The sequence below is a fragment of the Ictidomys tridecemlineatus genome, chromosome 11 (genome assembly GCF_052094955.1).
Source record: "Ictidomys tridecemlineatus isolate mIctTri1 chromosome 11, mIctTri1.hap1, whole genome shotgun sequence".
NCBI lineage: Eukaryota > Metazoa > Chordata > Mammalia > Rodentia > Sciuridae > Ictidomys > Ictidomys tridecemlineatus.
This window is the reverse complement of record NC_135487.1, coordinates 11,728,149-11,752,371: the sequence shown is the minus strand read 5'-3', so window position 1 is coordinate 11,752,371 and position 24,223 is coordinate 11,728,149. Positions and strand designations below refer to the sequence as shown.

Here is a 24,223-nt window from a genome sequence, read left to right as displayed (position 1 = left end):
TCTCCCCTCGTGGTAGCTAATTCTGCCACTGACCACACTGGGACACTGTGGTCAGCTGGCGGTGGCCCTCGGGCAAGGAAGGGCACAGGAAAGGGTCACCAGGAAGGCTGGGGCCCTGGGAGTGTCCTCCCACCCGTCCCCCCTTGGGCTCAGAAAGAGGCTGACCTGGAATCCGTGGACCAGAATCCTCACCGTGTCCCCGACCCTGGCTCGGCTAGGTGTCATCACGATTTTGGGTCCTTTGGGGGCAACTGTAGGGAGAGGAAGGTCAGGTCAGGAGGTATGTGGCGGGCAGCGGGGGGACCAGCAAGGAAGAGGCCAGCACGCGGGAGGGAAGGCTCCGGCCACTTCCCAGCCGGGCCTGCTGCCCCCTGGTCCAGCCACCGACACAGGTTCCCCAGCTCTGCAGCGCACAGACCTGCCCGGGACCTGGGGACTCAGTGGGACAGGACATGGTCCTTGCCCGGTAGGGCTCACTCCTCAGTGGGAGAAAGACGGGCAGCTGGCCGGTACGAACCCGTGGGACACGGGCAGAGTCCGGGGTGGGACTCAGGTGGGCAACCCGGCCACTCACGGGGAGCCTGTTCCCGAGCCAGGCCACCCGAGCCATCCAGCGCCCACTCGCTCTAAACCCTGGGGAGGCGGGTTCTGCCATTAGTGTCCCCAGTGTCCGGTTCTGTTCTCTGAGGCCCAGAGAGTCACAGAGGGACTTGCCAGAGGTCACAGGGTGAGGAAGGATGGGACCCTGACCCAGTCTCCCGACTCCTGATCCAGGGCTCTGTCCTGCAGGGCAAGCGTCCCATGGTTCTCTGGAATCCCAGGGTGAGGGTGCCCAGGCGGGGACACCATGGCTTTCCACGGAGCAGGCCAGGACACAGTGGAAACGGCCAGCGCCCGCCACCCTTGGCTTCCACTCTGTACCAGGAGACGCCCCAGCGCCCTCAGAAGCCCACACCAGCCGGGATTTGACCTGAGGCGCTGAGAGGCAGAGGGTGCTGTCCTCAGAGGAGGGGTCAGGGACGGTTCCAGGTGGTCGCAGCGGCCAGCGCAGGGCCCCAAGGCTGGCCAGGGAGGCGGCCGGCCGGGATGCGCCTGCTCAGCTTCCAGGGCCCGAGGACGGCGGGGGGCTGGGCAGTGGGAGGAAGCTTTGTCCCTGGCCTGGGGGGCCCTGGGTGGCCGCAGCTGCCCTGGCTGCTCCCTGCGCTGGCCGTCCTCCCCCGGCGCTCGGAGCGGAAGTCTCGCAGCTGGCACGTGTGGGTGGCTCCCAGGCGCCGCCAACTTCATTCTCCGCAACGAGACCAAAGAGCCATGAATTAGCCTCGCGCAGGACAGCTGAGGCGCACGTGGGCCGGACGGCGCCTGCCGCGAGGGGTGGCCCCGGCAGGAAGGTGGGCGCCTGCTGCTGCCTCGGCCAGCTGTGCGGGGGCGTTCCGGAGTGTTCTGTGGCCCTTGGGTGCGTCACTCCAGGTGGCCTTCCCAAACGCGCCGTGGGGACCGTTGCGTGACCCTCCCCCGGCACCGCCCGCTGCCCTGGAGACGCTGGGCTGGGCAGCGAGCCTTTCCTCCTTTCTTTTTTCCCGTGGTCCTGGGCAGGGGACCCAGGGCCTGGGGCAGGCTGGGCCAGCGCTGCGTCCGCCTCAGGGACACCAAGAGCCGGCCCTTCCAGCGCCCGCTGGGCCTGACTCCCGTTCACCTCTGGCCTCTCGAGATGTCCCCAAGAGGAACCCAAGGCTTAGCGAGCCCCAGCCACCCCTGGCCTTCCCTACTCCCTCTTAGGTGCCGCCTGGGTTGGGGGGCAAATGGGAAGCCCCTGGGGGTGGGATCTGGGTGCTGCGGGAAGCACTGTCGGCTGCGGCCAGCAGAGGGCGCCCCACAGGAGAAGGCTGCGCCCCGGGGACAGGCAGCGGCCCCCTCCCTGCTCAGGCTCCTCGCTGCCCTGCTCTCCAGAGGCCACGCCCCCTTCCTGCTGGCCCGGCCAGCACAGGGGCTCCGTCTATCCGCTGCCTCACATGCACTTGACTCCGACAACCGCCTCGCACCCAGGCCAGTGCTTATGAGGCAGGTTGCCACGAACCCATCTGACCCGCCCCGGGTCGTCAAAGCCTGCCCCTTGGCTGCTTCTAGAACCCCACCCGGAGAGCACCCCGAAGGCAAGGCCTCCGTCTCCTGAGGTTTACTCTCTCAGACCCTGGACACGCAGGAAGAGCAGAGCCCAGAGACCCCGGATCCAGGCCTCCCCTCTCCTCTGGCTGCAGGACCTGGGTAAGTAGTTCTGCCTGTCCCCCACCCCTGAGTGGGGAGCATAGGCCACACCGGCTTAAGAAATGCTCCCAAATGAAGTGGGGAGGGAGACAGGGGCACAGTGCGAGGTGTAAAGAAGCGACTCCACCTCAGGGAAATGCACAGCCCTGATCAGATGGGCACCCTCCTCTCCCCCAGCACCCTGATGCAGCACTATGACGTCCACAGGAAGGCTCTTCTAGGCTTCCCAGGAATTTGGGGTGTTCATTAAGATAGCAACTCACCCACCCACCCCTCCATCCATCTATCCACCCACCCACCCACCCACTATCCACCATCCATCCACAAACCTGCCCATCTATCCACCTATGCAATCCATCTATCCACCCACCCACCCACCCACCTGTCCATCCATCCATCCATCCACAAACCTGCCCATCTATCCACCTATGCAATCCATCTATCCACCCACCCACCCACCTGTCCATCCATCCATCCATCCACAAACCTGCCCATCTATCCAGTCCAATCCATCTATCCATTCACCACCCATCAATAAACCTACCTATTTAACCTCCTATCCAATCCACCATCCCTCCATCATCCACTCACCCACCCATCTATCCATCCACTCTTCCATCCATCCATCCACAAACCTACTCATTTATCCACCTATCCAATCCATCCATCCACCCACCTACCCACCCACCTATCCATCCATCCATCCATCCACAAACCTACTCATTTATCCACCTATCCAATCCATCCATCCACCCACCTACCCACCCACCTATCCATCCATCCATCCATCCATCCATCCATCAACCTACACATCCACCCAATTGTCTACCACAAATCTAGCAATCTGCTCACCACCCATTCATTCATCTGCTCCATCCATCTAATTGTTTATTGTACACCTAATTTGCATGAGTTACTACGCAGGGCAATGTTGGGGATGCAGTGATTAATAACAATGGCAGTTTATATTCACTGAATACGTCTTCCATCTGTCACTAGGCTACACACTCTGTATGTACTGCCTTACTTAATCTTCACAACAACCCAGAGAAGTATTAGCCAACTAATTATTCAACTAGTGTTTCAGTAATATGTTGGTTTTTTTCTGAGCCCTGCACCATATGAACATGGCAAATTAAAGACCTGCCCATTCGCAACTCAAATCTCAGTAGGGGGTTTGGACAAGAAAGAAATACAGACTACACTCTGAGATGAGTGTCACTCCAGAAGACAAAGTCAGCATGGGGGGTGGAAGGGCTGGGAGGAAGAGGCTGTTAGGGACAGTGGAGGCTCAGAGGGAGGAATTGAGAGCGTCTGGGGTAAGATTATTCCAGGAAGGAAGGAAAGCCAGAGGCTCAGAGCAGAACTGTTGCTCGTGGCGTGGAGGGATTTCTGTCTTTGAAAGAAACTCTGGGTTTTCCTAGGGGGTAGTAGTATCTGATAGTCCCAGAAATGGAGGAGGGTTGTGATTGTTCTGCCTCCTTGTCAACACTTGGTATTGTCAGTTTTTAAAATTTAGCCAGTTTGGCTGGGCGTGTGGCTAGGGGACACAGTGCTTGCCTAGTGAGCACAAGGGTCTGGGTTCCATCCTCAGCACTCCAAAATAAAATAAAACAAAAGCACAGTCTCAGAGGTGGGTTTGAGTGTGGCTCATTCAGGCAAGAATAGGAGGCCTTGGGGCTGGAGCAGGTGGATTGAAGGAAGAGTTATAGAAAAGCACCTTGGAGCTGGGATTCGGGTTGGAGGTAATGGCGGCCAGGTGGACTGGGTCTCCTCTCCTTCTTCAGACATTTCTAAGTTGTGATAGGAATCTACCTGTCAGGAAGGGCTCTGTTCTGACTGAAGTGCACAATCGGATAAACTTTGATACGGGGAATGGGTGTAACCATCGTCCTGAGCAAACTCCAGAATGTTCCCGTCTCTCCAGAGGCTCCCGTATGCTTCTTCCTGTCCAACTCCACTCTCCAGGGGTAACTGCTGTTCCGTTTCTCTCCACAGAGGTGTGTTTCCCTGTTCTAGAACTTCACAGATGTGAATTCGCACAGCGAGCACTTTTCATCATCTAATTTCTTTTGCTTGACATGATGTTAAACGCCATCGCGGTTGGTTCTGAAGCTCATTCATTTGAAATGATGAAAATTTGTTTATCTGTCTTGCTAACCAAGGGCATTTGAATTATTGGGTTTTTTTTTTGTTATTGTTATTGTTGGAGCACAAATAAATCTGCAGTGAACATTCAGGTCCAAATCTCTGGGGACATATTTTTCATTTCTCTGGGATCAATTCTTCAGAGCAGAACTGTTGCTCGAGGTGTGGAGGGCTTTCTGTCTTTGAAAGAAACTCTGGTTTTCCTAGGGGGTAGTATTATTGGATAGTCCCAGCAATGCAGGAGGGTTCTTGTGGTTCTTTCTCCTTGTCAACACTTGGTATTGTCAGTTTTTAAAATTTAGCCAGTTTGGCTGGGCATGTGGCTAGGGGACACAGTGCTTACCTAGTAAGCACAAGGGTCTGGGTTCCATCCTCAGCACTCCAAAATAAAATAAAATAAAATGATTAAAAAGAATTTTTTTAGCCAGACTAATGGTTGTAAAATACTCTCACTGCAAGTTTTGTGGTTTTTTTTTTTTGTACCAGGGATTGAACTCGGGGCACTCAGCCCCTGAGCCCCACCCCCAGCCCTATTTTGTGTTTTATTTAAAGACAGGGCCTCACTGAGTTATTTAGCGCCTTGCTGTTGCTGGGGCTGGGCTTTGAACTTGCTATCCTCCTGTCTCAGCCTCCCGAGCCTCTGGGATTACAGGCCTGTGCCACGGCGCCTGGCTTCTCATTGAAGTTTTAATCTTCATTTCCCTGACGCATCATGCACACAACTTTTTGTATATTTATTGGCCATCTGCAAATTTTTACTTAAAAAGTGTGCTGTCTCGTGGTTACGCAGCAGTTCTCCATGTCTCCTGGGTCTGAATGCTTTGTCGGGTGTGAACTGAGTTTTTTCCCTCATTCTGTAGTTTGCCTGGTGATCTTCTTAAAGAGCTCTTCTTGTAAGCAGATCTGAATTTTGATTCCGTCCAACCAACCGATCTTCCATTTTTCGGGGTGTTTTTGTGACTGCTCTGGGGGTTCCTGCTACCCCACTGTCGTGAAGACGTTTTCCAGTTCTGTTCCAGAAGCTTCGTGATGCCGGCTTCGCACTTGGGTCCATCATTCATTTCAGATTAACTCGTTGTGGGGTGGGGGGAGGCGGGAGTGCAGGCCCGACTTTCCCTCTGCGCGTTCGGGAGCTCCAGGGCCATTCGTTAAAGAAGAGACTCCTCTGTCCCAGGGTCTTGTCAAAGATCAATTGACTCTCCCTCGCGGCCTACTTCGGGGCTCGATTCTGCTCTATCAGTCTTGGTCTTCATTGGAGGCGGGGCAGGTGGACATGTGAGTCAGGATCTGATCGTGTTTTAAGGCGGGGTGCAGAATGGGGTGGAGCCAAAGTGGAGGCAGAAAGCCGATGTGGAGGTGATTGTGACTCCAGGTGTGAACTGAGTGTGCTTAGGGTGGCCGCAGCAGGGTGGGCAGCAGGGGCGGGGGCTGGGAGAAGGGGTGGGGGCTTGGGGTGGGCGGGGCCGGGGATCAGGGGCGGGGCTGGGAGCAGGGGTGGAGCTGGGAGAAGAGATGGGGCTGAGAGGGTGGGGCTTGGGGTGGGCGGGGCTGGGAGCAGGGGCGGGGCTGGGAGAAGAGAGGGGGCTGAGAAGGGGTGGGGCTTGGGGTGGGCGGGGCCGGGGATCAGGGGCGGGGCAGGAGAAGGGGCGGGGCTGGGAGAAGACATGGGGCTGAGAAGGAGTGGGGCTTGGAGTGGGCGGGGTGGGATCAGGGGTGGGGCTGGGAGAAGAGATGGGGCTGAGAGAAGGGGTGGGGCTTGGGGTGGGCGAGGCCGGGGATCAGGGATGGGGCGGGGCTGGGAGAATAGGCGGGGCTGGGAGCAGGGTTGGGGCTGGGGGAAGGGGCGGGGCTGGGATATGTTGTGGGGTGGACAGGCCAGGGCTGGATGACTTTGGACGTGGGATACGCGAAGAGTGGGCGTGCGGGTGGTCCCGAGGCCTCTGGCTTGATCTCTGGGAAGAATGTGATGCCATCCACCAAGATGGGTTCCAGGCACCATCAGGCACAGTGATCCAGGTCACTTGGCAGCGGCCACGCCAGCAGGACAAGGGTGCAGAGGGGCCCTTCCAGCTGGAAGGCCTGGAGGAGGCTTTCTGGAGCGGGTGGCATCTGAACTGTGGGCAACCAGCCTGGCGGGGAGGGAACGGCAAGAGGGAGGTCCACGGCAGGAGACCAGCCCAGGCCTTTAGTGGACTGACCTTCAAAGTCCTTGCCAGATGCTTGGCTTCTGTGCTCCCAGGTCATCTCCTCCACCGCACTGTCTCGCCCAGAGTGCGAGTGCCTGGTGGTGCAAGGTGAGCTCACTCACCCCCAGCTCCCCGCAGGCCGCTGCTCCCGCCCACTGGCCCTGAACATCCTCAGGGCCGCTAGGTGGGTGGGGTGCACAGTGGTGGAGAAGGTGGGCTCCGGAGGCTGACACCTTGGCTGGCTGATGTAGGGATAGTCACTCTAAGCCCGGGCCCCTCACCTATGAGGCGGGAGTGACAACAGGGCCACAGCTCGGTGACAAGGGTACCTGGCCAGGGAGCTCTTGCAGCCTGGTCCTGCAGTTCCCATCCTGCTCCCGGTTGGACAGTCGGGACCCTGAGGCTCAGAGGCCTGGGACTGGGGAAGCCACCCAGGGCCATCTTTATCCACTCCCCCAAGTGAGCCCCTTTGCCCGGTGGCTCTGCTGTGCCCCCAGTTGCCACTTCCCCAGGTGCACAGATGTGGCAGCTTCTGTCCACTGCCTGTGAATGGCCTTTCTTCCCCTCACTCTGTGCTGGGTGCGGTGCCCACAGGGATGGCGCCAGGTAAGGGAGCACGTGGGGCAGGGCAGGCAGGTGCCCGCTGTGGCCTGGGGGGACACTGAGCGCTCCCCCCACCTGCTGAGTCTTGTCTGCTCTTTCTCTTTCTTGGTGGGTGGGGCCAGGGAGCCAGCTCTCAGGAAGTGCCCGCAACCCAGGCAGGGGTGGCTCTGAAGGACAGGTGGCCAGATGATGGCTGCCCACCCCCTGCCTGGGCCAGAGGGATTGTGGGAAAGAGGGAGGGGCCAGAGGGGGGAGGGCCGGCCAGTGGGAGGGGCTGGGCAGGCTCTGGGTTGAAAAGACCCCAGCCCCAAGCACAGAGCTGGCCCTGCAGAGCCCCTGAGATGCCTCTGTGGAGTACCAGAGTCCATGGTCCCCAGGAGGTGGGGCCTGTGTCACATGGACGCCGCAGGAGGCAGAGGGAGAGCTCAGGGCAGACACTGTCTGCCTTTGACCCTCCCCTCCCTTGGTCTCCGGCCTGTGACGTGGATGCTCACACTGTCAGCCTCGCTGGCTTCCCAAGAGCAGCCAGTGAGTTAGCACAAGAAAAGCGACCGTCCTGCACACAGTAGGTGTTCAGTAAAGGTGTTTTGGAGGTGGAGGTGTTACCCTTACAGTTTTCTGTATGGGCAGGTGGCCTGTGGAAACCAAAAGGCCATTTTAAAGGGCCCTCAGGGAACCAGCCTCACAGCCGGCCCAGGGCACGTGGCCCAGGGCTGGTGACATCAGTGGCTGGCATTGTGGGGTGAGGAAAGCAACAGACCAGGTTCAGTATCCCAGCTCTGCTGATACGAGTAAGTGACCCGGGTCCTGGAGCCCAACCCAAGCCCCGGTTTTGCTCATCTGTAAAATGGGAACGTGTGGCAAACTCGGGCTTGCGAGAACCGAAGGGGGTGGTCCCTGCAAATGTCCTGGCACACAGGAAGTGACAAGGTACATGAATCCTCTCCCTCAGTGGCTGATGTTGAGGAGGTGTCGGTGGGCCAGCGAGAAACAGAAAAAACACAGGCTGTGCAGCCCCACCATCTCGATCACTGCTTTCTGTCCTTGTCATGGGGGGCCTGGGCTGGTCCCTGACTGCTACAGGCCACTCTGGTGACAACCCAGGTATCTTGGGCTCAGGGAAGAGCTGCTGTGTGCTGTAGATCAGGTTCAAGGGACATAAGCAGAAAGGGCCTGCGTAGGTCATGTGTCCACCCCTGCCCCCGCCCTCCCAGTCCACACAAACCCTGGCCGTCGGAGGCAGGCATTTCTGGTGGGGAAGTCCCACATGTCCCCTGGTGCCCTGCTCTGACTCAGCCGGGACAGGAGCACAGGAGGAGCCGTCTGTTCCTGAGAGCCGCTGGGGGAGGTGCCAAGTTGGGCTCTGGAGGAGGGGGAGGCTCTCACAGGCCTGGGTCCCAGGGCTGAAGTGGCCCTGGACGTCCAGTTTCCAGTCAGGACTTGCCTGGTCCACAGCCACAGAGGCGGGGCTTTCCTTGCCCTTAAAAGTGCAAGCAGAAGTCACACCTTCCCCGGTCCTGTGTGTCCCCAATCCAGCCGAGAGGCTTCCTGTGACCTCCAGGAGGCCCGACCTCAGTCAGCAAGCCCACAGCCTCGCTCACACTGTCCCCTGAGCCCACTGGCCTCTTGTTTGATCCAGAAAACCTCCTGTCACCTCCCGTGCTCCGGACTGCAATCTAGACACCTTCACCGACCTTGCTGTGACCTTCCTGGCCTCTTGTGACCCTGACCCTATCCAGCCAGCTCGATGACCTCGGACGGTCCTGCCTCACCCCAGCAAACGCCCCAGCCTCCGGGAACCTCCCATTTCCTCCAGTCCAGTCGTCAAGCCTCCTCCAGACCTGGCTCTATCTTGGGGCTGACCCTCTCCCACCCTCCTCCCCCCCCTCCACCTTCAGGCCGCCCAGGGACACTCTTCCCGAGGCCCCACCACCCAGCTCTGCAGGGGGTCTGTGGCAGGGTCCTGACCAGCCTTACCCAGCGTGACCTCTGCCTGCATGGGCATGGACAGCGCCGGGTGCTTGACCTCGCAGCTGAAGAGGGCCTCGTTGTCGATCTGCGGGTTGAGCGTCCAGGTGAGCAGGGCGCGCACCTCCACGGTGCCGTCGCTGCCCGGGCTGCGGCTGTGGTGCAGGAAGTACACGGGCTCGTTGCCGTGCACCCAGCGCGGGAACTCGCGGCTCACGACTGTCTCTGGGATGTTCTCGGTGGTCGGCTGGAGGAGGAGGCTGGGATCTGGGGTCAGGCCGCGGGAGGGGCGCTCCGTGTAAGGACGGCCACCCCGGGTCTCCGCGTCCAGGAGGGAGAGTGACTTCTGCATCTTGGTTTCGTCCAAGTCACGGTGCAGGAGGCCGCGGAAGGGTCTGCTGTCCTGGAGGGGCCCAGAGCTGACAGACGGCGGCTCGGTGAGGGGCACCGCGGCGATGAGCTCTCCGTCCCGTTTGAAGTAGACCTGAGATTGCCAGGAGGAGAGCAGGGAGGATTCCTGTGAACGACCTTGACCTGAGGGGGTGGGGGGCTCTCAGATGAACCTGCCGCGCTGCCGGGTCTCCCAGCGCCTGCTCCTCTGGGTGCTCCTCCAGATGGGCCTCCCAGGCCCTTCCCTCGGGCACCCCCAAGAACATGAGCCAGATGGCACAGTGGCCCTGTGCTCCGGCCCTGGGGACAGAGCTCTGGGTCAGCTGGGGAGGCCCCGGGTGTCAGTTTCCTCGTCCGTAAGGAGGAATGTCTGCACCGTGGGGCTGGTGGAATTCAAATCAATCTCCATAGGGAAATGGGCTTTGGAGGGGGGGGGGCTCTGGATGAGGGAGGCCGGCCTCTCCTTCCTCTGCGGATGGGGAATTCGAGTTTGGAGAGGCCGCATTTAATTTAATTTGCCGTCTTTTTATTTTGGTACATGCGCCCAGAGGCCTGCGGGGATTGGATGCATTTTTTAATAAATCAGATAAATAAATCGATAGGAGGCGGGGGGAGAGGAGGCAGGGAGCCGTTTTCTGGGACACAGGTGGGGAGGGTGGGGGGGGATGCGGGGAGTCTGCGGAGAAGAGCCTCGGAGGCACGGAATAGCCTGCTTTAGGGCTCTCCCCGCCCCCCTTTGCTTTTTTTTTTTATTATTATTTGAAAAGTGCTTCAAAAGCACGTTTGTAATTTATATCAAAGAATTTCTTTCAAGTTCTGACGTCCCAGGCAAAGGTAAGATGCCTGGAATGGGAAGAGGTGAGGAGCGAGAGGGAGGGAGAGACAGACAGACAGAGACAGGAAGAGACACAGACAGAGACACAGAGAGAGCCAGAGAGCGAGACGCCCTTCCCTGGCAGCCGGCCAGGTGGGGGGTCTGTGAGAAGCCTTCCTCTGTTCCCTCTGGGAAAGAATTTCTCTTTGGGTGGAAAAGACCAACTTCTCTGATTTTAGGGAGAGTGGACCTCTGTAGGGGGTCAGGGGAACATTTGGGGACACATCCTGCTTTCCACCTCTGGTGGCTTTAAAGCCGCCTTTTCTTCCGCTGTTTGCTGGAGACTACAGCTTGCCCCGGGCCCTGGCCCATGTCCCCGTCCCCCTCGCCTCTGCACCTGCTCCCTGTCCTGGCCTGGGCTTCTGCACACACTTACTACCCTGTCCTGAGCTACCTGGCCTTACTACCTGTCCTGAGGCCTACCTGGCCTCATGTCCTGGGTGGGGCTGGGCCAGGTCCCCAGGTCCCAGCACTGGACCACGCCTGAGAGTCACTTCAGCCACCAGGGACCCTTCCCCTCCTCTCGCTAAACCCTCGCCATGTATGGAGCTTCTAGGGCCAAGAGCCAAAGTATTAAAAATGTCAGAACGGGAGGGTCCTCGGCAGCAGTGGCTCGGTTTCCCTCCTGTGACCCCTGAGGTGCCACAGAGGGGCTCCGGGGGTCCAGGAGGGCGACTTGCCCTCTGGAGCTTCTGAGCCCTGCAAGGCAAGGTCAGGGTCAGCCGGGAAGCAGAGGTGGAGGGCTGCTCCCTGCTCAGGCTCCTCCGGGGGACCAGGAGGCTGGGCGGCAGCTCCGTGGTGGGCAGGTAAGGCCACCCTGCTCCTGCCAGGGGTCTCAAGGTGCCGTGAGCTGGACCAGGGGCTCTTCGTGAGGCTGGCGTGGGTCTGATGGGGAGCGGCTACTCTTACTATATGAGGAGCTCCCCTTTCGGATCCCCTCCCTCCTCCTCCCTCCCCCTCCCTCCCTCCTCCCTCCCCGTCCCTCCCCCCTCCCCCTCCCTCCCTTCCATCTCCCCCCTCCCTCCCTTCCATCTCCCTCTCCTCTCCTCCTTCTCTTCCATCTTTTCTCCCTCCCTTATGTGAGCCACGTGGGGTCCTGGGAAGAGCCCTGGACTTGAAGCTCAAGGCAGGGACCTGAGTCCCAGCTCTGTCAGCACGTCTGGGGGACTTGGGCAAGCCCTTCCGCCCCTCCACCCCGCTCACTTGTCTCCGTCCTGCAGCAGGGTGTGCTGGACCTGGGCCCAGGACCTCTCTTGCCAGGACATTCTGGATTCCAGCCCAGGAGGAGTGGGGGTCTCCGCCTGGGCAGCCAGAGAGGCTCGGTGCCCGGGTGGGTGGGGTGAGGGAGGGGACCCAGGCCACACCCTGGGTGGGCACAGAGGTGACATCTGCAGGTGGTCAGCAGGTGAGGAGGGCCGGGCCGCAGGGGCACTCACCGTGGGCGCTGGCTTCCCCCCGGACACGATGCAGACCAGCGTGAAGTTCTGAGCCTGGTAGCGGCTGAAGGGGGCAGGAGTGTCAGCGGCCACCACTTCAATGGAGGTGGGAGGAGCTGCCACAAGGAGACAGAGGGGGGCTCGCTGGGGGCTGGCGGGGGTCCCGGGCTGGGGCTGGGGAGGCAGTGTCCCCGGCCTCCAAGGGCACCCACCAGGGGAGCTCGGGGTCCCTGTCTGGGAGCACAGACCCAGGCCGGCAGCCAAGACACCAGGAATCCAGAGGCCACCACCGTAAGTGCGTCAGGTCCCCAGGGGGTCACAGTGTGGAAAGGGGACCCTGGAGCTCTGCTGGAGAAGCCACCCTGTGCTGCGATCTGAGGAGGCAGCAGGGGGCTGAGGACAGCAGGACCAGGGCACTGCAGGCCACAGGGGCCAGCTCAAGTGTGGGCAGTCAGGCCCCACCGTGGAGCTGGCTGTGCCTTTCCCAGCTGTTAAGGACCCCCTGGGGCAGTGGTGGGCAGAGGCAGGTGACTGGCGCCTCTGGAGCGGGGAGCTTCCCTCCCTTGCTTTCTTGAACTTGGTCACCGTGACCGCAGCCTCCCACCAACTCACCCCCTGCTCTCCTCTGGCAAAGCCTGGGCCTGGGCGCTGCGGGGTTTGTGACGGGCACCCGCTGCCTCAGGCCCTCCTGGTGCAAATCCCAGCCGGGTCCCGACCACCCCACGTCCTTGGCCCGTCACCAAAGCCGGGGCCTCCGCCTCGGGTCCATGAGGTGGCATCGTGGCAGGCAGGCAGCCTGGAGCGCGAGCTGCTGGGTACGAGAGGGTCCCCCACGTGACAGGGATTCCCTGTGATACCGCCTCCTCCTGGCCCTGGGCAGGACGGGAGCCAGAATCTTGGGAAAGGCCGGAAGCTCTTGCTTCCCAGCCTTGGGCCACGTGCAGACGCAAGAGTGAGCGCTGCAGGGGCTTGTCCATCCAGTGAAGTTTAATTAAATTCAGCAAATGCCTCCTGCCACCTACTAGGTGCTGGGCACGGTGCCGGGAGCTCAGTGTGGGCACCCAGAGGCGGCGTGGAGCAGCGGCAGGGGCGGCAGACTGCAGGCCGCTCTATTTGAAGGCCTCCTGAAGGGAAGCCAGGTACCGGCTGCTGTTCATTCATTCCTGCGGCCGCCGCTCCGCTCGCTGTGGGCAGGAGGAGGGAACCGACAGGAAGCCCGAGAACAAGGCAGGAGGATGGTAATTAAGGAACAGATGGCGAGTGGGGCAGGACCGCCAAGAAGGGAAGGAGCACCGGAATTCTTCAGCCACCCACCAGCTGCAGACGCTGCCACCTGACTGGGATCCCTCAGGAAGAACTAGCCGCGGGTGACCGTCACCAGGGGGAGCAGGGGGACACCGGGCTCTTCCTGAGGGTGAAGGCTTGGAGGCACCACGTGGGTCTGGGAGGCGGGTTTGTGGATCCCGATTTACAGATGGGGAGGCTGAGGAGGTGAGAGGGCCCGGCCGGGTTCTGGCAGCCAGCGGGACGCGGGTCCAGGATCTGAACCTGGGGCCCAGCTTCTCCCCTGCAGCTGCGCCAGCTCAGCCTTCAGCGGGGGCCTGGGACCACCAGGGACCGTCACTTCCCAGACACACCTCAACCTCCCCAGATGCGCTTAGTAGGTGGCTTGGTTGGTCTGGATCAGACTCCCAAGATTCAGAGACCAGCTGTACCACTTACTGGCTGGGTGGCTTTGGGGAATTCACTTCACCTCTCTGAACCTTAGCTTCCTTATCTGCAGAATGGACTTACAGGGCACTTACAAGGATTCGACAGAGTAGGACCTGTGGAATGTTTCCCCCAAACATAGATCAGCCGCACTATGCACAGAGTTCGTTATTAACATTCTTTATCTGGGGCTACTTGCTAAGGACCAGAAATAAAGGCTGGCCTCCCCTTGGGGGCATCCGGAGGTTAGAGAGCAGACCAGAAGGTGCCTGCACCTACACAGTGGCCATGCGTGCCAGGAGCATTTGGAATGGGGACTGTCCAGATCACATGGGCTGGGATATAAAAGGCACACCAAGTTTTGAAGACTGACTTAACTTTTTAAAAAAAGCGTATGAGATGCCACTGGTATTTCTATACGAATGGCCTGTTGGCGTGATACGGTTTTCCATATATTGGGCTTAATAAATATATCGTTAAAATCAACTTCACTTTTCAGTTCTGCTTTTCCTAAGGTGCCTATTAGAAAATTCAGAGTTAAGCCTATGATTTGCATTTCTGTGGGGGCGACTCTGACCTGGGCTTCCTGTTGAGCAGGTGAGTGAGCTGAGCACAGACAGGCACCTGTCCGTCTGCCTGCGGTCACACCAAAGTCAATGACAGAGCCTCGACTGGCACCCAGGCTCCGAATCGTGGCCAGGGTCCCCGCAGGACACCCATGCGCGTGTGCACACACACATACATAGATAGTGGAGCTCTGCACCCGAGGCACGCACACCACCCACACAGGCCTGATTGGGAGCTGTGTTCCTGTCCCTCGTTATGTTTCTGAGCAGGTGTTAGCAATACGTACAGTTAATCAAGCTCATAAGACAATAACGGGTTCCGTGGTGTGGACCGCGAGGCAGCCGAGTTGCCGCTGTCACTACAGACAGCCCCGGTCCCCCCACTCTCCCATCAACGTCTCCTCGGGCACCGTGTCCTGGGAAAATGTCACTCTGCATCTTGCTTCCTGTCACTTGGTAGAGGGCTCCGAGTGCAGGCCGGCAGAGAACGGTCCGTGCCTGGGAGTCCCCGGCTGGCCCAGGATGCTGGCCCCACGCGTCTCTCTCCTCCCCTTCCTCTTCTCTGTCCCTTCCCGGGACTGAGTGCTGCATCTTGGGCTAAAGACACCACCATAACCCCCCCACCCCGAGTCCCCCCCCCTCCAAAACCTGGAATCCTTTCAGTTTATTTCTCACTTTGATTTAAGTGGACCCAGTGCTTCTAGAAGTTTCCTTGATTAATTCTGACCAGCATCAGGCTAGGGGAAGCGGCTTCCTGTGTGACACAGCTGCGGGTCCCTGTTAGCCTCCGTGGCCCCTGATCCTCGGCCACCGAGGGAGGCAGGAAGTTATCTGAGACGCGGCACCAATGTGGACACATGCAGTAACGGTCCAGTGACTGGTTTTATGAAAAGAGCTCTGAGGTATCGCCCGTGCGGTCATCGCAACTCTCCCTGCAGATGACGGGTCTCCTTTGCTCTGTGAATCAGCCTGTGGCCTTTGCGACTCGGGAACACAAACCTGATCTGAGAGATTCTTGGACAGGGACATCTGCCCTGAGTCTAACTGTGACCACCACAGTCCAGTTCTCCTCCCAGCCAAGATGCCCCCCACCCGAAGCCCCCAGGGCACCAGCTCCCCGTCTCTGCTGCCAGCCCCATGGGTCTGGGGGCAGATCGGTCTCCTCTCTGGACATCAATCTTCCTGTCTATAAAATGGATTCAACCAGACACAGCTGCCAACCTTGGGCTTCCAGGGGCAGAAGCAAATAAAAATGTGGACAAAGCCCTCCTGTGAGGCCAGAGGGCGGAACCAGCAGAGTGCACAGCCTGTCCTACCTCCCAGCTGCCCACACCCTCCCGCGGTGGACAGGGATGCACAGGGGCACTTCCGTCCCTCCTAGGAGTGGCTGTGTCTCCAGGAAGGGACAATCTCCCCTGCCCCTCAGGTGCCACTCCATGTCCCTGCTTGAGTGCCATTTATCACGGGGAGGTCATCAATTAGATTTTGGGGAAGGATGGGGAGGCAGACAAGCTCAAAATTATATTACTTGCAAAAAATCCATTCTCTCCCCGCAGCTCGGCCGCTCTATGGACTGCCTGCCCCTCCTTCCGGCTGCCCGTCAAGACAGAAAGAGAAAACTACCCTCTTAATGTAAGTGTCCGCGAGTGTGAATGTCCCTCCGTGTTCCTATTTTCACTTCTTTCTTTCTGGGTCTCACTCCTGCTTTTTTTCCTCCTCCATCGACTCCACGGGTCTCTCTGCTCCTTCCAGATGCCCCTCAAGAGAGCGCCCTCTGCAGGAAGCCTGCTGCACTGCAGCCACCCTGACCCCACCAGGCCGTCCTCTGCCCCACACATGCTGGTCCTCTGTGGCTTACCCCACCTCACCAGTCTCCTCCTCCAGGCAGCCCTCCAGGACGAGGCAGGGCCAGGCCCTTTCTCCTGGGTGTCTGGAGCATCCTGTGCCTGTCTTACTCATTGCAGTTTGTCATTCTGTCCCGGGTCCACATCTGTCCCCTCTACATAGTGTTCCCCGTGGGCTAATCTCTCTATTTCCAAACCAACCTCAAAGCACAGGCCGCCCACACAGTAATTTCGTTTCCATTCTCCTTTGTTACCCTCCTTTCTCTGAGCACAGACAAGGGTGCAGCTTGCTGAGGGGGAACCCCAAAGACCCTGCAGTGAGGGGACCCTGCCCCCATCTCCAGCCATCTCCTGAAGGGACCCCCCCCCCATCACCACGCTGCAAACGCACGGAGGGCTTTTCCTTTGTCTTTTTATCTCCCTGCATCTGCGCAGCTCCGTGTCACCCCTGGTCTGGGCTAGGCTCCCCTTTCCTTCCTAGGGTGCCCCGTAGTGGATAATTAGTACAGACCCTGACTGACTTTCTCTGACTCCGCCCAAGAGAAGGTTAGCACCTTGAGAAGAGGAAGTCTCCTTAGTGTCTGTCACATCCCAGGGGCCTGGCGACAAGGACTTGCTCAATGAACAATGCTGGAAAGGAGGGATGAGTCGGGGGAGGGGCCCGGGTGTCCCCCCCCTCCAGTCCCTGCCCACCCAAGTCCCCTCTTCCAGCCGAGGCCGGACCCCCAAACTGGAGGATCTCCCGCGAGCAGACGGGGGAGGGAGGAAAGAGCAACTCTGTGTTTTATGGGAAAATTAAATATTGAGCTGAGTAGTAACAGCCATCAAGGGGGAAAAAAAACGACAAAAAGTTCCCAAATGGAGCCGCCATCGGTGACGAGAGACATAAACGCAGCGTCTGCGCTTGCACGGGCTGCAATGGGCCCTTTTATGCGGCAGCTGCTGAGCCCAGCGTCCCCATCTCAAACTTGAACTTGGCCTTGCTGAAAGGAGGGGCGGGGAGGGGCGGGGACGTCTCGGGTCTAGTCTGGCCCGCGTGTCCGTGCCACTGCCCGGGGATCCTCCCCACGGGGGCTTTTCGGAGTGGTCTCCGGGGGCTGCGGGTGGGCACTTCCACCCACCCGCCTCCCGCCCGCAGGGGAGCGCTGGCAGCGCCCGCTCCCCTGCCTCGCCCTCCCCTGCCAGCTGTTGTGCGTTCGCTGTGGCAGGAGAGAAAATTAACAGCCCCAACCGGAGCCTCTGGCTGGCTGCTGGGGGAGCGCGGGGTGCTGGGGGGGGGAGCTGCGTGCAGGCGGCGACCCGCGGGGCGGGCGCGCAGGTTACTGCAGGTCACTGCTGGCGGGGAAGTGAAACCCCAAGCACTTAAAAGGGTGGAGCGGAGGCCTGGCCGCAGGTTTTGTGCAGGCTGGATTGGCACGCTGGCGCTATTTTCTAGACTATTCCTTTAGAGCACGTTCCCAGGACCAGCAGCGTCGGCATCTCCTGGAACCTGGGCGGATCTGCAGATTCTGGAGCCCCCTTCCAGATCTCGCCATCTGGGTGTGACTCGCTCGCCAGGCGATCCCAGAGCAAGTCTGGAGGAGCCTCTGCCCTGACCTGCGCGGCGCCGTTTGGCTCCTCTCTGAATTCCGGGGGACAGGAAACGCGCCCGGTGTTGCTATGTGAACCACGGGCTTGGACTCTAGTAGGTGCTCAGTAAGCACAAGGGGCTCAAGGGAATTGGGAAAGCTCAGCCTCTGCTTCTCCAGGCCCCACAACAGGGCAGAGTCAGCGCCCGGAGCCTCCGGGGCTCCAGGCACCGATGGGGTCAAAGGACCCCCAGTTTCCAAAGCCCGCCCGGGCCAACTTTCTATGCCCGTCTTGATTGGCTGCTTGCCGGAGTTCCAAGTTTTCTGATTGGTCTCCTCAGCTGCCAGTCCTGGGTGGACCCCCCCTGCTGCTCCTGTGGGTGCCTGTCCCGGGCAGGGCGGGGCGGAGAGGGGCGGGGCCCGGGGCGTTCTGCTGCCTGGAGGTGGCCTGTGCGTGGGTGACCGTGTCTCCTCTTCCACGCCATCGTAGTTTATGTGAACTCAGAGTGAATGTGCTTAAGTCCTGCGCTAGGTTCCGTTTCTGCAGAGATGAAATCTATGGGGTGTGACATGAATTCTTTTTAAGTAGCAGCGGGGCTGGCCAATTTGGGGGATGTTTTCAATAAGCCCCAGAGGTGCACATTACACACATGAGCAGTTTCTCCCGGTGCCGTGTTTGCAGCTTTATGAGAGAAGCTTCTGGAAGCCTGGGGAAGCTTGGGGAGGCCCGGTGGCCGCACCTACCCTGTGGCAGCAGCTCCCAGCTGCTCGGCCAGAGGACAGGGGGGAGAGGTCTCGGCCACACCTTCCGTCTGCAGCCCCCCACCCCCGCCAAGGACTACCCCTGTCCCTCCACCGAACCGTGTCCCTCCTCGGCCAGGGCTTTGGCGTTCTAGGCTTAGAACAGGGCTAACTCTAGCCTTATCTGCCAAGGTCACGGCCCTTCGCTTGGACGCCAAGTGTCCTTTAGGCAGTGGCTTGGCTTTCTGGGCCGCTCCCAAGGGCCAGTGATGACAAGAGATGTCAGTGTGGGGTCCGTGGGGAATGAAGTACAGTGTCCACTTAGATGGTCCCGGTTACAGTGTTTCAGCTTCACGCTGTGGAAGTGACACACACTCAGTGGAACCCGTCCTGGTGGGGTTTGGGATTCTGGTCTTTTCCATGGATATCACCCTGACACTCTCTCCATGGGGGCCGTGGGGTGGCAGCGAGTCAGCCTGGCCATCACAAGGGAGACCCCCGCTGACCACCCACGGCGGCTGTGCTTGGCCCTTAGTGAGCACACCTAAATTTTACTTGATGCTGTGTTTTTATTTGCTGGTGTGTGTGTGTGTGTGTGTGTGTGTGTGTGTGTGTGTGTGTGTCTGGGGACAGAGGCGTCCAGAGCTGAAGTTCTGTTGGGGCTTTTGAGGCCGATTTCTAGTGACCCCCCACAACTCCTCATTTAAACAGGGGTGCCGCAGAAATGCCTAAGGGTCCGCTCACTCCCCAGCCCTGGATCACAGTGCAAGGCCACCCCAGCCTCCCATGGCACCTGGGCCGTGGTCACTCTGCCCCCCACGCCCTGGCCCAGACAGAGCCTGTCTGCCAGCGGGATCCCCGGGGGCACCACAGCCACCTTTCCTGCCCAATCAGCGTTTTAGGATTGATTTCCCGAGTCAGAGGGCAAGTAAATCATCTGTGTTGCTGCTGCTCAGAAAGCAGTGTCCAGGGGGGAACTGTGAAGGGCGGGTGGTGGGAAGGGGCCGGTGTTTTCCCCTCCTGGACTTTTCGCCATGAAAAGGTCCAAACCGAGCTCTACGGTGACCGCGCGGCACCGTGGCCCAGTTCTGCAGAGAGCTCGCCTCTCCCTGCTCTACTGAGCCTCGTGGCTGGGGCTGAGGGGGGTGGGGGCCTCAGAGATCCAGCGCCGGCCCCTCCTGGTGGCCTTGCCCCTGCCCTGGGTGCTGGGGCCTCAGCCACCTGGACGGGGAAACCGAGGCAGGAACCCGCTGCTGGGTCCCAGGCCGGGGCGACCCGGGTGTGATCCTGGGCACAGGTTCCCCTCTGCAGGGGCAGTGGGTGCTCCCTGTCCCCAGGAGTGTCTACGGGCTGCGTCCCTTGGGGGTCGCCCTGGACTCGGCTGCTCTCCAGCCGCGTACAGCTCTGGGGACACCTGTAGCCTCGGCTCCCGCTGCTCCCTAAATCACTGGGCTGGAGGCGCCGCGTCCCCACAGCCACCTATCACTGGTAATTGAGGGGCTGTCCCAGGGAGGGGAAGTCTGCCTTCTGCTGGAGCCACTAAATCTAGCTCCCAGGGAGCAGAGGATGAGGCATGGCGCTGACCTGACACTTGTTGAGGTCTAATGACGCTCCGCCGGCTGCTCCAGCAGGGTCGGAGGCGGGAGGTGATGGACGCCGGGGCCAGAGGGGAGCCAGACACCGAGGGTCCAGGGAGGCGAGGAGCCTGGGTCGCAGCCCTGCCTGGACAATTCAGGTCTCTTCCTCCTGCTCAGGAGGCTGTGGTGGGCCATTCTCCATGAGGCTGTAGACAGGCTCTGGAGCCAGGTGATCTGGGTTTAAAAAGAAGCTCTGCCACTTACTCGCTGTGTGACCTTGGGCAAGTTATTTAACCTCTCTGGACCTTGGTTTCCTCATCGATTCAAACAAGAATAGTAAAAGTATTTTAAAGCTTATGAAATTCAATGCATTAACATATTTAAAGTGCCTGAAACAACATCTGGCACTCACAGCCTTCACCATTCGTCCTGTATTGAAACGCACCCCATCTCCTGAGGCCCCCTTGGGAGAGCGGGCCTCCCTCAGTCCTTTCCCCAGAGCCGGCCCACGGCAGAGAGAAGCTCGCAAACGTCGGTTCACTCAGAGGATTAGCAGGAGTGAGGGGTGAGCGAGCCGAGGACCCCCAGCCAGACCTCAGCTCCCTGGAGAAGGGAGGGGACCCCCAGCGTGTGGCCCCAGGGACGAGATGAGGACAGATGTAGGTGCTGCTTCACCAGAGTGTCCGCCTCTGGCTCCAACCAAGGGCTTCCCAGGTCACACCCAGGACGGGCCTCAGAGCCAGGCCTGGTCCCCGGGGAGGGAGAGTGGCGTCCAGTAGAGACCCTCGTTTTCCCCGTGAGCCGACTGGCACTGACCGCCCCCACGGCCACCCAGGCGTTTGGCGCTGTCCTGTGAAGTAGAGGCCTGTGTCGGGGGGCCCTTGATCCAGAGGCCACATGGCAGCTCCAGTGCTCCCCGCGTGGACAGCTGGTGGCCCTTCCCCGGAGCCTCCTGCATCGGGGTCTGGGCTGGGCTGGTGCTGGCCTGAGCGCACACCTCACCCCGCTCACGGCTGGGGGGCGCTGGGCACGGCCGACCTCTCCTGGCGGCCCCTGGTCCTCTCACTGGTCCTAGGGTCTCGTGGGGGAGGAGAGAGGCCACTGAGGGACGCTGTGGGCTGGGGCTGGGGCAGAGGGGGCTGCGGTCAAGGGCACCTGCCTCGGCGGGGCCATGTTCAGAGACGGGTGGGAGGGTTCTGGAAGCTTCTCAGGAGGCAGTCGGGCAGCCGGCCAGAGCTTGGGGGCTGGAGCTGGGAAGGACTGTCCTTGCGAGATGACCCGGCTAGCTTCTAAGTGCTCCTCGGAGCCTCACGCCCATCTGTCTGGCCCCTCTCTGAGCTGGCTCTCAGCCGGTGACCTCCACCAGCTGGGGGGGGGGACGTGGCGGGCAGGCGGCAGCAGAGTGGACGTCCTCCCTCCAGGCCCCCAGCGGCCTGCGGACACTCAGGAAGACAGGCCCGGGCTCTGACGCGTCTCGTGCCGCTTTGAGGAGCTTGGCCTCTCTGGCCTCCGTCCCCTGGGCCGCGGGCCTGGCTCTGGGCGGCTTCTGACAGCCCAGTTCCGCCACCCGCCTCGGCCCCGCTGCCCGTCTAACCGGCCCGCGGAAGCCTGGCTGCAGGCAGAGGTCCACGGGTCCTTGGGCCTCTGCACCCAGTGGCCCATTCTCTACAGTCCCCGTGAGCTGAGTGACATCGGGCGGTTGCCCCGGTGCCTTCCCGCAGAGCCTCTGCACCCAGCACCGCGTCCTGCGACATCTCCCCGTCTGTCCCCGTCTCTCCATCGGCCCCCTCACCCGGGGCTTCTGGTTAGAAAGCCTCTCGGTCCAGCTGCGGCACAACTGCCCAGGCCCCGGGCTGGCTCCAGGCCTCTCTCCTAACAGCGGCCCTGTCCTCGTTAGGAGGCCAGCCTCCCGAAGGCCACACTGCAGCCCAGCAGATGCCACCGTGGCTCCTGCCGAGCAGAGAGGGAACCCGAGGCCCAGGGAGTCCAGTACCTGCCAAGGGCCACGTTCCAGTTCGAGGCGGTGGAGCGCAGCGGTTGGGCCCACGGGCTCTGGGTGCAGACCCGGGTCCTGGGGCGGAGAGCAAGAGCCCTGCAGAAGCTGTAACTTGTCGGTTCACACACTTGTGAAACGGGGAAAGTGATAACAGGACCCGCCTCGGAGGGCTGTTATAAATGATATAGCAGGTGCCTAGCGGAACTCTACCTGGTGTGTAGTAAATGCTCAATAAACATTAGCTGCTTTTATTACCATTAGTCGCAGGGCCCGGTAGAAAATTTATGTCTCAATCCCAAGCCCCACCTTCCGCCATTCCCCAACTCTCCCAGGAACTCGGCTCCTTATTTACGACCCACCTAATTTAATGGAGGGAGAATTTTCCAGTCGGGGATTATCCAAACTCCTCCTTTTCTAGTTTGGAGGACGTGGTGGCTTGCATGTCCCTCACCCAGAGCGGTAGGAAGGGGACAGGGAGAGGAGAAGAAGTGGACACGGGCCTGCCTGGGCGGCGGCTTGGCCCCCAGGCCCTGTCATTCTTGGTGCCCCCCTCGGGTGCCTGAGTCGCTCTGATCTGGATCCCCACCTGCCCGGGCCTCCTGTGCACGGCAGCCAGTTGGCCCCCTGGAGTCCGCGGCCACTGCTGTCGCCTGGGGCTGTTAATGTAATTAGACGAGTCCAGCAGGGGCTCATCCACTTAGGTTCCAGACGGGGGACCAGCTGGTAATTTTCTGCGCGGCAGGTGTCCCGGGGGCCGGGGGCTGTGGCTCTGACTCTGCCCGGAGGTCTAGTGACCTCAGCCGGGCAGGCTCCGTCCACCGACCAAACCTGCCCCTGGACGGTCACACACCCCAGCGGTGCGGGCCCTGCCGGCCGTCGGTGCCCGGGCAGCCTCTGGAAGGGGCTCCTGCCGACCACCCCCCTCTCCCACTCGCGTCCCTCAGAGACGCAGAGGAGGTGTGGTGCCTCTGTCCTGCTCTGCTGCTGGACGAGCAGCCTCCGAGGGGCACGGCTCTGCTCCCGGCCCGGACCCCCCCACGCCCCTGGGGGTGCGGACTTTCTCCTTCACGAGTCGAGAGGGGGTCAAACGCCCCAACTTCTGGGCCTGGAGTCCACTTTCTTTCTCTGAACAGGAACACCAGGGCGGGGGTCCAGAGAACCAGGTTGGAGACTCGGGGTCCGTCTCTCCAGAGCCCCTAGGTCTGCCCAGGCTCACAGATGGGGCTCACGGGGTCCCCCACTCCCCTTCCCCCGGAGCCTCGTCAGCCCCAGGTCCGTTGTTTCAGTAGGAAACTTGGAGACACTGGTCACAAGGGAGCTGCCTGCGGGCCCATGGCCCAAAGTCCCACAGCTGGGGAGCCGCGGAACCCAAACAGAAGGGGCCCGAGGGTCGGCTCCCGGACAGGCAGCAGGAGCCGCAGCCCACAGGAGGCCTCTGTTCCAGTCCCCTGGCTTTCAACAAGGACGCCCAGAGGACGCGACGGCAGGGGTCACATACTCAGCCACCGCACCAGACCCGGGAGGGTAAGAGCTGAAACTGCACAAACTACTAGAAGAAAAGTGCAGGCCTGAGTGTGACAAAGCCCCCCCGCTGGGACACTGGAAGAGCAAGGATAAGAGACAAACTAGACTTCGCTGAAATTAAAGCCTTTGTCCCTCAGGGGACGCCACCAAGCAAGCAAGCGGAGAGCCACAGAATGACAGGAAAATACGCAAATAAATACCTGATGGGGACTTGCTTCTAGATGAGGAAGACTTGGAACTTAATGTCAAAAAGACAAGTAACCTGACTGGAAATGACCAAAGGCTCTAAATCGGTATTTCTCCAAGACGACAACAAGAAAGGACGGTGCTCTATGTTCCTGGCCGCCAGGAAAACCTAGACCCAGCACTTCACACCTAAAACGATGACTTAAAAGACGGACAATAATAAGTGTTGACAAGGATGTGGAGAAGTTGGGACCCTCCCAAGCCACTAGTGGGACTGTGAAATGGGTCAGCCGCTGTAGAAAACCGGTCACTCATTCCTCAAAGGGTTAAATGCAGACTTGCCACTTGACCTAGTAATTCTACCCTAGGTATGTAGCCAGGAGAACTGAACTAGGCATTCGCTCAACCACTTCCACATGAATGTTTACGGCAGCATTAGTCGTGATCATGAAAAGTTGGAAACAACCCAATGTCCTTCCATCGATGAATGGTAAACACACGTGGTCTATCCACACCGTGGAATATTATTCGGCAGTGAAAAGGAATGGAGTCCGGATCCCACACTTCAATATGGATAAGCCTTGAAAACATGGGAAGTGTGAGAAGCCAGTCACTAAAGACCACATTTTGTATCATCTGTTTTA

General features: G+C 60.0%; 1 protein-coding gene across 2 annotated transcripts in view; it reads right to left on the bottom strand.

The window, feature by feature from the left end:
- The window catches only part of Igsf21 (immunoglobin superfamily member 21), a 168,838-nt gene that overhangs the window by 1,553 nt on the left and 143,062 nt on the right, over positions 1-24,223 (bottom strand). For both annotated transcript variants that reach the window (XM_078025426.1, XM_078025427.1), the window contains exons 5-7: positions 11,868-11,983; positions 9,177-9,651; positions 166-251 (exon numbers count right to left, since the gene is read on the bottom strand). In XM_078025426.1, the coding sequence (XP_077881552.1) occupies positions 166-251; positions 9,177-9,651; positions 11,868-11,983 (677 nt within the window). The remainder of the gene's footprint in view (positions 1-165; positions 252-9,176; positions 9,652-11,867; positions 11,984-24,223) is intronic.